This window comes from Monopterus albus, unplaced genomic scaffold (assembly GCF_001952655.1).
Source record: "Monopterus albus unplaced genomic scaffold, M_albus_1.0 scaffold274.1, whole genome shotgun sequence".
Taxonomy (NCBI): domain Eukaryota; kingdom Metazoa; phylum Chordata; class Actinopteri; order Synbranchiformes; family Synbranchidae; genus Monopterus; species Monopterus albus.
This window is the reverse complement of record NW_018128154.1, coordinates 444,603-455,781: the sequence shown is the minus strand read 5'-3', so window position 1 is coordinate 455,781 and position 11,179 is coordinate 444,603. Positions and strand designations below refer to the sequence as shown.

The 11,179-nt window shown below is 44.3% G+C and overlaps 1 protein-coding gene and 1 non-coding gene across 6 annotated transcripts; both read right to left on the bottom strand.

Annotated features, from left to right (window-relative positions):
- Positions 1 to 6,343: 6,343 nt before the first annotated feature.
- LOC109972944 (PRELI domain-containing protein 1, mitochondrial-like) lies at positions 6,344 to 10,857 on the bottom strand. Of its 5 annotated transcripts, XM_020622206.1 has the most exons (7): positions 10,313 to 10,857; positions 9,399 to 9,844; positions 8,704 to 8,825; positions 8,181 to 8,406; positions 7,977 to 8,090; positions 7,692 to 7,770; positions 6,344 to 7,354 (listed from the first exon to the last, which is right to left on the bottom strand). In XM_020622206.1, exons 2-7 carry the CDS (start codon positions 9,441 to 9,443, stop codon positions 7,248 to 7,250), a joined length of 693 nt encoding a protein of 230 aa, XP_020477862.1. In that variant the 5' UTR covers positions 9,444 to 9,844; positions 10,313 to 10,857; the 3' UTR covers positions 6,344 to 7,247. The 5 variants fall into 5 exon arrangements, with proteins under 5 accessions (XP_020477862.1, XP_020477861.1, XP_020477865.1 ...); XM_020622205.1 differs by lacking the exon at positions 10,313 to 10,857 and having other exon boundaries at positions 9,399 to 9,882; XM_020622209.1 differs by lacking the exon at positions 10,313 to 10,857 and having other exon boundaries at positions 8,704 to 8,797; positions 9,399 to 9,882.
- Positions 9,014 to 9,085, bottom strand: trnag-ucc (transfer RNA glycine (anticodon UCC)). The gene has a single exon. It is a non-coding gene; the product is annotated as a tRNA-Gly (tRNA).
- Positions 10,858 to 11,179: the final 322 nt, after the last annotated feature.

Here is an 11,179-nt window from a genome sequence, read left to right as displayed (position 1 = left end):
TGTGTGTGGTGAGGACATCCCTCAGTGGCTTTTTATTTCTGCGGACACTTTTTATCATGTCCAGAGTCGAATTCCATCTGGTTGGAATGTCTTGTATAAGCGACTCCTTCTTTTGTCCACGTTCAATTTGTTGTTCTAATTCTGCAGCGCTTGCTGGACTGTGTTTAAAATGGCCAAACGCACTGTTCTGCAGAGAAACTGTGACAGAACGATGGAGACTGTGCGCGACGCAGGGGACGTGTTCAAAAGGCAGGTGTCTTGCAGCAGCGATCATATTTCTTGCACTATCTGTGCTAAGTGTGCTGACTTTATTTGAAACGTTCCATTGCTGTGCAACATGAATGAAATGCTCTGCACATGTTTCAGCAAAATGTCCATCTTCTGTCTTCATTACAGTTAGAGCATGTGAATGCAGCTGCCACTGTTCATCAATATAATGCACTGTAACTCCAAGGTAATTATGTTACCCAGCGATGTCCAGTAGTCTCCAGTGAGAGCAACAGTTGGTGCACGTTGTAACGCCATTGATTTTGTAGTCCTCTCCTTTTCGTACAACTCGTGTATTCTTCTTGTGATGGTGCTTCTTGAGGGAGGCTCATACGTGCTGTCATTGGTTGCGATCCTAATAACGTTCCTCAGACCGACATCTTCCACAATACTGTAATGACCCCCGGCATGGAGGAGAGAGACTAGCTATACTAGTATACCTAAGATAGCTAGCTAGCAGGGCGCTAGCACCTATGCTGATGTCAATTAGCGATTATCCAGGCCCCATACACCGCACGACTCTGGATATCACCTGGGCATGTCCTTATTAAACAATAACCACAATGCAAAACTGGCTTCTCTGCCATTTATTTAGAGCATGCTGAACAATGGCACTTCCCCCAGGGTCAGTCCCACACATACAAGCCAAACTGACGGTCTAAAACACAGCTCAGCAATTACTTATTAAAACATTGTCAGATAACACACCAGCATAAGCCAGCAACACTAACACACAGCAACAGTGGGGTAACACGTAAGAACACTTCTAACAATAATTTTATAACTACTCTCTCTACTATTTACCAAACTCCCATGATGCACCTCTGCATCTGGCAGCTGCCATTAGACCCCCTAATGGCTGACGTGGATCGTCACAATACTAATCGGCCAGCAGTTTGTAGCTATCCACTCAGCTATGGCATTTGTTAACTTGTCTTGCTTTTGTTTATCAATACTTCTCCCACACGCTACACCCAACGTAGTCTGCCAAAGCCTCCCTCCACTGTTTGTTTGGGTTGGTGATTTGCTGGCATCAATGGTGTGTTTTACATCTAAGTGATACTTCAGACTCGTAGTACTCTGGTGATAAGATAATTCTGCATTGCAGTGTCTACAAATGACTTTGGTTCTATCAACTCCACCGTGTGGAAGAGATTTAAAATGAAAATGTCCATGTAAGAGTGCTTTTGCTTTACCTTCCTCCATTATTCTGTCCCGCCAGTTCTATTCGGTTCCACTTCACCTGAGTGCTGCAGGGTCTTAGGCCCGCTCTGTATGTGTATTCAGAGCCAGGGAGAGACTGACTTTCAAAATAATAATAATAATGATAAAAATAAACTGCGTTATCACGCGATAAAATAATTGTCCGCGTTATTGAAATATTACATTAATCGCGAGGTTAACGCTTTAACTTGCCCAGCCTTAGTAAAAAGTGAAAATGGTTTAATGTCCACTACTGCATGAGAAAAACCACAGCAACCTTTTGATGAAACACTCAGATTCTAACAAAAATTAAATGTGAATAGTGCGACCTCATACATTGACATTGAAAACCAAGGGCATCCTCCATTAGCTATAAAATAACTGTATATTAATAGTAGAATCCAGCTCCTGGCACCTGTATTACAGTGTAGTATGATATATGAGTCCAAGTGGAAGAAAAACACATGGAGGTCAAAGGTCACTACCTTTAATGCGCATGTCCGAAAAGTTAGTGAGAAGACTGTGTCACACTGAATTAAGTTTAAAGTTTATGTTCTATGACTAATGTTTACGTCTTTATGTGCTGTATTAAATGGCCCAGATGCTAATGGTCCTTTGCATTAGTCAACTTGTTGCCCAGTGATTCACACAGTTCAGTGAACAAACCAGTGAAGGACAGTGTGTAACTACTGACAGTCGGCAAACTGCTGCTCCAGTTTGTCCACTGGGAGGATTTGCTGCTGTTTGTGTCTTAAAGTGATTCAAACTAAAACGTCTGAAGACACCTCGCTGGGCACGTTCCTCTGCCCTCTAACATTTTCTACACATCATTCTGACAAACTAACAATGATGAGAACAGTTTGTCTGTTTTTCCTGCATGTAGAGCCCGGCTCACCTGGGCAGGTGTTCTCAGTTCCTCGAGAGGACAACCATGTTGGAGGACGGCTCTCTGAAGCTGCTTAGTGTCACCCAGCAGGATGGCGGCACCTACAGGTACATGATGGGGTGTCGGGCGTTTTCAGCTGTGTGCACAAACTTTATGATGCGTGTGCACCAAGTTATCACCACCTCAAAGCTGTTTGTGTCATGTTGTAAGGACGTCTTCTCCACTGCGTCTTGCACAGAGTCTGTCTCTAGAATTAGTTTTTCATCATCATCTTTTACAGATCTTACCGTAATCGAGCAAACATCTCATGAAATGTCTGTCTCAATGACGTCTAACACGCCAGGATGCCTCTGGAGCTCTGAGATAAAAATAATGAAAGGTGATAAAATGCTTTGGCTTCTAGTCCTTAAAGAAAGAACACAATGTTGGAACAGTGAGAACTTTTGGCCCATTAGTACTGATGATAAATACGGGCACAGCGGGTAAAACCTGGGAAACACCCAGGAAGAATCAGGGTGGACTTTGCTGACCGGGACCTCGCTGTGTGGTCAGACTCATTCCTGGTGACTGCTACAACATTTGTGCAGAATTCAGAGCGTCTTGATGAAATCAGGAGTGTCTGAGAAAACGAAGCTTTGGACCAGAGACAGTTTCTGCAGTAATCAAACTTCACTCTGATGGCACCTCATGGTGAGAATAACTGGTGATGACTTAAGCCAAGTTACAGCAGATAAACTGTCACACTGGGCCTTAGAAGTATTAGTGCCAGTCCACAGGTCTGATGGATCGTGGGTCAGTTCTCCTGGAGGTGCACTTGTCACCATAGTGGTCTGTTTCAGATCAACGAGTGGAGTTGGAGCTTCCCACCAGTTGGCAGAGCGTCTCCGTGTGCGGCCTCATCCCCTCCGGGTCTCGGTCATCAGAGTCAGAAACAATGAAGTGCCATAACAACTGACGCCTGGTGCGTTTAGCAGTTAAAACGGTCCTGTGTTGGCGGTCAGCAGCGGTCTCTTCTGGTTGTTTCAGGTTCTGCTGTTGGTTTAAAACTGAAGTCTTTTTGCAGTTTTGGGTATTTTATTTAAAGTCAACCAGTCGGTAGGTCCTGCCTGCAACACGTGTAGCCCTCGGCCCTGGGACCGTTCAGGCCCACTGATGAGGCTGGTCTTATAAAAAATGGGTCACAAATATACAGTGTTTTAAAAAGCAGACACTGGTCTCTCACAGCCAGCCAGTCAGAAATATGAAGTGTGGGACTGACTAGGAGCAGAACGGTGTGTGCTGGACTGAGTAAAGTGAAACCTCGATCTGGTTACACATCTGTCGTCATGTCCCTGACCATCATCTCCGCCGTGTTTCAGGTGCGTTGGCTCGCTACGTCACGGACGAGGAATGGGTCCTTCCTTTGATGTACGAAATGGTGGACAGTGTGGCACTGGACGAGGACGCTGGTCAGTGGTTCGCTGGCCAAGGCTTCTACACGTTTTCCTTTCCAGACATGTCACAGATGAGGAGAAGAATGAATGAGTAGTCAAGTTAAAAAACCAAACCTGGTCATTTTTAGCTGTGTTTTTACAAACTTCCTGCTTTTGTGTTCTGTTACATAACTGCTCTGCTTTTAACTAACAAAGCTCCAAGTGAAAAGTCTGGAAGGATTAGAGACGACCTGAGCTGGTCCTAAGGACAGGATCAGTATCAGCTAATAAAGAGACGTTATATTGACCGCAGTGCCCGTTAACCATCATCAGTAACAGAGAGCGAACAGTTTATCAAACTGCTGATGAAGCATCAACATGTTAGCTGCTTTGAAGGCAGTCAGCTTACTGAGAAGTGCATGTTTACAGTGTGCACAGTGTTGTGAAGCAGCTGAAAGGCTTCAGGCACCTTTAAAAGAAAACCGATGTAGGCGTCAGTGGTAAAGGTCTTGGATCAGGACTGGGATCACAACAGCTGATCAGGACGTCCCCAGCAAGTGTCACTATTTAGCGGTTGTTTTAAAGGTTTGTTTAAGTTTAGGTTTGTGTGAAGTCTCTGTGAAGATGTCACTGTGCCAGTTTACATAACTTCTGCAGCAAAGTGTTGATGTAATGAAGCAGAGGGTTGGCAGCTCAATTCCCTGCTTCTGTAGGCCACGTGTCAAGGCAAGACGCTGCAGTCTAGGTTGTTCCTGGTGGCTGTCCCACAGGTGTGTGAGGGTGAACGGGCAAACGGAGTGAAAGCTGAGTGTGCTGCGTTGCATAGACAAGAGCTGAACCGGTCAGTCCATTTACCAAAGGCAGTCGAGGAGCTGCACACAGGTGGTGACAAATCGAGACTTCGTGAGTCGCTACACACTTGTCGCTGCTTAAGACACAAACTCTGTGAAGTGTGATGTTTTTGTCCTCCACACACTTCACATAAAGTGAATCCCATTTCCCTGTCCTCAATCCCAACTTGACCAGGAAGCCGTTCTGGCTTGCCACGAAGAAAGACGTCCCAAAGCTCTGAGGAGCGAGGAGGCTGCTGGAGGAGCTGGAGGAGCTGGAGGATAGACCACAAGTCTGTTACGGACTGACACACCCCTTCATTGGAAATCATGTCAGTTAAAACGTGTCTCCTCGGTTCCTCCTCGTGTCTTACGTGGGCGGGAATAAGCCATGAATGAGGGAAACGAGGATCCAGTCAGAGGATTTGGGATTCACCTGGTGTTACCTTGCACCACGCCGTACTACGCAGTATTTTCTTAAATTTATTGTGTCAGTATGGAGTTTTAGGTTAATGTTTTCAACTATCATTGTCTTTAGTTTCCTCGTCAAGTTGCCGGTGTTGTAAAGTGTTCAGGCTCCCACAAACACTTGCTGAGTTTTGCTTTAGGACACAGAACATGCACTGAGATGTGACACATAGTCGTAACCTGTGTACATTATGTAGTGCCAGTCCTGCTCAGTGTGCATCACACAGGTACAGAGAAAACAGAAAAATCTAATTGGATGTTGAAATTACGATACTGTGCTTAATAAAAGGAGATTTTATACCACAAATGGAAAAAGAAGAAGTGTATGATATTAAACTGTGGCCTGATTACCCTGACATATACTTTATGGTTTTCCATAATGTCATGTGTCCTTTTTAATAAACTACACTCACACTAAGGGAGGCACACTACCATTGTTTGGCCTATTTTAACCAGTTAAAATGAGTATTTTCTGAGCTTCACTGTACTTTTGCACATTTTTTCCAGCAGCTTAGAGACTTTTCAGGACTTTCCAGGCCAGTGAAGGAAGCTGAGATGACACTGGTTGTCCCTGAAGTGGAACCAGTCCAAAACAAACCAGCCTCACCTCGTTAATGTCCTCACTCTCCAGTGGTTGCCCTGTTTAAAACATGGCTGATATAAACTAATATAACCTGACTTGAGCTTACAGGTGAACATGAGCAGTAAACAGCCCGGTACCCCCTGATGGTAGCCTTGGTCCCTGAGAAACTCCTCAGTGGAAACCACCAGATAACTTCCCACCCTCAGTTCTGTCAGAAACAGCTGCAGTGAGGCGCCATGAGCAGCGAGCGAAGCCGGTTTCATGTGTCACATAGTTAATCCTCAGGTAAGGAACCTGTAACTTGTAAAGGTAAGAACAGATTTCTGCTACCATGGCAACCACAGGTGTCCCCAAACCCAGATGTTAAACTTAAGGGTGACACCTTTAAAGATTACTATCAGGAACCGACCACCAGGGGGCGACGACCTAAGGAAACCCCCGTTAGCTAAATATGAAACATGTCTGACCCACAACAGAATCAAAACTTTACATATTGCATCATTTTCTGATTGGCAGTAACTACGTACACTTACTCAAGTGCTGTACTTAAGTACAACTTTCAGGTATCTGGGAGTATTTTCACTTTGTTACTTCATGCTTTGACTTCACTACATTTTAGATGCAAATGTACTTTTTACTCCACTACATTCAGTTACTAGTTACTTTTCATAACAAGGTGAAAACACAGTATAAGTATACGGCCTCACTGATCCATGGTGGAAACTTCACAGGCTGTACAGCAGTACTTCAAATTTAATACACAGACGCCAGATAAAACTCGACCCCCTTTACCAGCTACAACACTAAAAGTGATGGACACAGTACTACAGTAATATGATACACAGGAACGTGGGCCAGTCTGCATAATGAGTACTTTTACTTAAGTAAAGGATCAGAGTACTTCTTCCACTGCTGCTGATCGGCTGTAAATACAAACATAACCTCAGCAGAAAGGAAGGAGTTAATGAAACAATAAATAATGATGTCAGGATGAATAACACAATCAGGAAAACATAAAAACATAAAACTGTTCAAAATAAACAAATAAAAGCTCTTTTCATAAAAATAACAACAAAAAAAACAGAATCGAATGTGAACCGTAACCTTAAAAATGTCACCAGAATTCAAACCTTTACATCATAAATAAATTCAGATTTTAAATACGAACTCATTGGATGTCTTTTAAATAACAAACCTTCTATGAAACTCCACATGAGCTAACGATGACAACAGAATTACCTACAAATGAATGAAAAGCAAAATGAACTTTAAGAAATAAAACTCATTTCACAGCTTAAATCAGTCCCAGGTTAACGACTATAGTTCAGACTGAGCAGCTCTTAGAAATTATTTCCCGCGGCTTCAGTCAGATTTGATGAGCAGCACTTGTTCCGTGACGTCACGGCTGAGGTTGGTTTGGTTGACCAGATGACTAGATGGACGAGTTCTGGGGCCCGGTTTGGGTCCGGCCTGTCTGTCATAACGACCTCTCCAGACCCACTTACCTCGTAAAATAATAACATTAGAGGCAAAGCACAAAAAACAACATTTAAAAAAGATGCACAAGTTCAACTCTAGCAGAATCGGTCAGGCGGCGTTCAGATGAACTGCTCGGGTTTCTGGGTAGCGGTGGGCGTGGCCTGTGGTGGGAGTGGCTTGTGCTTCTCTGACGACTCGTCGCCAAGGAGATGAGGGGGCGTCTCAGCTGTAAGACAGAACAGTTAGGAACACGTTTGTGTGCTGTTCTACAACCAACTGGGGTTTAGAGTGAATGTAGGATTTATGGCTCTGACACTGTTGTCGTATTTGTATTTCTACAACATACTTTTCTTATATATGTATATTTATTTGGTAAATAGAAGACTGGGTCAGTTATGCCACTACACCCCGTCCAGTTCCCTGTGACATGGTCTGGTTTTTCAGTTTTGAACAGCTCCATGCAGTTAAATGAAGACAAACCTTTTGTGGAAAGCTGCTGCTGGGCTTTAGCACCATATGCTGAGCATACTACTAACGGAAGTAAAAACGTGTGTGTGTCTTACTCTGTATTTTGGACAAAGTGTACTCCAGCCCCTTCATGGCTTTGGCTTGGTTCGTTTTAAACCTGGAGAGACCAAACTCCTGGCAGAGAAACACAAAGGGTTAAACAGAGACCTGCCCTAAACCTGTGTCTGTTGTGTTGTTTTGTATTGCTGTCTTTCAGTTTTAAACCAGGACATTTCTGCACTGTGAGGACATAGTGACTGGTCCCCTCCTCCAAAGGACTGGTGGCACAGCCTTAGTTCTAAAGGTCAGGTTAGGGTTAGTGTCCTCATAAATATAGAGACCTGTATGGGCCGGGCCAGGCCGTAGATGGCCGAGGAGATCCAGGCCTCTCTGCTTAGTTTGGTCCAAGATGGCCGACTGCGGTCCTCCTCAAACAAACACCGCTCTACCACTGTCTGAGAGACGGACACAGCACGTTCTGTGCATGACATGTTGCGCCTACACATAGTAGAGTTTGTGCCTATTGATAACTCAGGTTGTCTCACCATCAGTTTGTTGTGGTTGAGGTTCCAGGTCTTGGTGATGAGTGTGTGCGCGTGCGGGTCGACGATGGAGTCCTCCAGGACGTAGACGGCGCGGGCCATGTGCCTGGGGAAGACGTGCTCTGCCCAGCCTGGCAGCCGGTTGGTCTTGGTCAGCAGTCGCCGTGACAACAGGTGATTGCTAGGGGTGACCTCACGATATAGGACGTCCTCAGTGAGGACGTGGGTACTGATAGACACAGACATACAGATTCACAGTATAGACACAGAAACAATGAGCTTCTATACATCTGTCTATGTGGGGAACAGATGTGAGATATATGGTAAGTGTGGACTGAAAAACTGGAACATTTAGCAAAGTGTGAACATTTTGTCCAATCTTTTCTTGTCTAAGAGGGTCCAGGAGGTTTTAGGCTTAGGGGTAGAATTAGATTTAGGGTCAGGTTTGGGGTTTGAGCTTGGGCTGTACTTTTTAAACTTTAGTGATCATGTTTTCCAGTTCCCCCAGCACAAACATGTGCCTTACCTGTATGGGTTGGGGTAGCGCCGCCAGAAGGCAGCCAGCACCTGATGCCATGGGCTCTTAATGTCGATCTCGCTGTGGAAATACCTCCCCATGTCTACATACAAACAAAAATCCCTCAGGAGCTGCAGGAAAGACCACCAAGAGAAAAAGACAGAATGTTCTGCTCTTGTTTGACTTGTTTTTCAGACTGAATACACTACTCAAATTATTTTTTTAATGTTTCAAACATTTGGTCTATAGAATTTTATGAAATAGCCCAAAAAAGCCCATCACTATATTTTTTTGATGTGATTCCAGTATAAAACAAGTTTGCGTTGGCCGGGAATCGAACCCGGGTCAACTGCTTGGAAGGCAGCTATGCTAACCACTATACCACCAACGCCTATGGGAAAGACGGCTTCTTATTTTGTTTTATGTTACAACCATCGTTAGGTTCACATCTATATACACTGATTGTTAATTTATATACCCTATATCGCTAGTCTGTTCATATGAAAACGGTTAAACATCGGCTAACGTTCTCAGTGTTGCTCCAAACCTAGTGATGTTAGCTGACATAGCTGCTGCTAACTGGATATAACTAGATAGGCAAAAGTTACAGCACACTGAATGAAACGAGCTCGGTCCGTTTTCTTCCTGTTGTTTCAGTTAGTTTGCTAAATACATTTAGTCAGTACGTTAGTTTGTGTCTTAACTGGATAAGTCTTCGCGTTAGCTGACATCTGCTTTAACGTCGACATTATATGCTAGGTTAGCTTCTTCCTCTCAACTGCTCTCGTAAACGGAGCAGGTTAGCTAGCTTCATTGTGAGCTAGCAGGTTAGCTTTAGCGGCCCTGTTCATAACGTTAACTTCATCAGCAGCAGCAGTTGCTAGGAGGATCCACAGCTCAGTGGCGGGCAGCCTGCCGGTCAGCCCCGGCTGTGCAGGCACCAACCTGCCGAGGAAGCTAACATACCTACACCTTTGGTTTTCAGCAGATGTGTTAAAACAGCACAAGTGAAATGAGGCTGCGAGTTAGGACACAGAAAGAAGAAAAGAAACTGGAGTCAGCTGACTAGTTTCATCAGTGCTCCTCTCACTTTCCTCCACTAGATGACGAGCTTGAACCAGCACTGAAGTTTATTTGTGCAGCAGGGGGCCTAAAAATACAACACAGAGACATAAAACCAAACAGAAATGTTTGTATTCTACTGTCATTTCTCTGTTGATTTTACTTCTTTCTAGCAGTACAGAGCTCCAGTCCATATTCTGTCTCTCTGGTTCGTGTATTTATTCATTGTGTGTGTTATGTTCGCTTTATGTTTATCATGACATTATCATGCATCAGTTATAACTGAAAGAAACAGTTTAAAACAGCTGGGACTTCATCTGATGTGGTTTCAGAGCTGGAAGTCCAGAAGCTGGTGATCCAAGGATCTAATGTTGTTTTTGTTTAGGTTTTGTGTTTTATTGTCACATTTATATCAGTACAGATTCTGAATATGCAGTTTAAATGTTTTAAAATCATTCCCTTTTGCCTTTGCTGCTTCTCGTCACAGCGACAGATATGGAGGAGAGCGAATCACAGTGATGAGAGGCTGATCCTCTGCGCAGGTGTGTGGTGTCACCTGAGGGCGTCCTGGACCGTACTGGACATCCTGAAGAGAGTGGACCCCTTCTCTGAGAAACAGTCTGCAGGGACGAGTGTCTGCTGAACTGGGCACAGCTGACAGTGTGATGAGGTGCACAGTAACCGGCCGGTACATCTTAACATAAGAAGTCATTATTATTTACTGGTATTATCATTTGGTCATTCTGACATGAATCCCAGGATCCACAGACAGTTTGACTCCTGAGATGAAGGGTTTTGTCAGCAGCCACTCAAACTTCACAAACTGTTGCCCACTTTAACATCCCAGTATCAACATGACAACAAAAAACAGGATAAATGTAAAAAATGTTTACGTCTGTTCCTCTGTAAATGTGATTTAGTATCAAGTTTTTAATTTCCGATAATAAACCGAGATCGTGACCAATCTATCGTGACTATGATCCAGTATCAGAGACGTTACTGGGACGTGGACAGTTCTGCAGGACCAGTACTGGTACTGCTGGTACTTCAAGTACGTTGTGATGCTAATACTTTAGTACTTTTACTTAACATTTTCAATGCAGTACTTTTACTTGTGACAGAGTATTTATACAGGATCTGAGTACTTCTTCCACCACACAAGCCATGCAGACGAAGTCACAGGAAAAGTATGAATGCCATGAAATACTAGTAAATACTTCATTCAGCACTCTTCTCACTCAGCTCTCTCTCTCTCCTAGTGTCTCCTATAGTCTCTCTGCCTCCCGCTCTCTGTTTCTGGCAGGCAGCCAGTCATCTGCCAGGTCTTGCGCCTTCTGCCCCCCGTCTCCGTTGCCTCACCACCAATCAGACGATTCACACCACATGCACAGCACGACGTGCCGCCGACAGCAGGAGACACGGC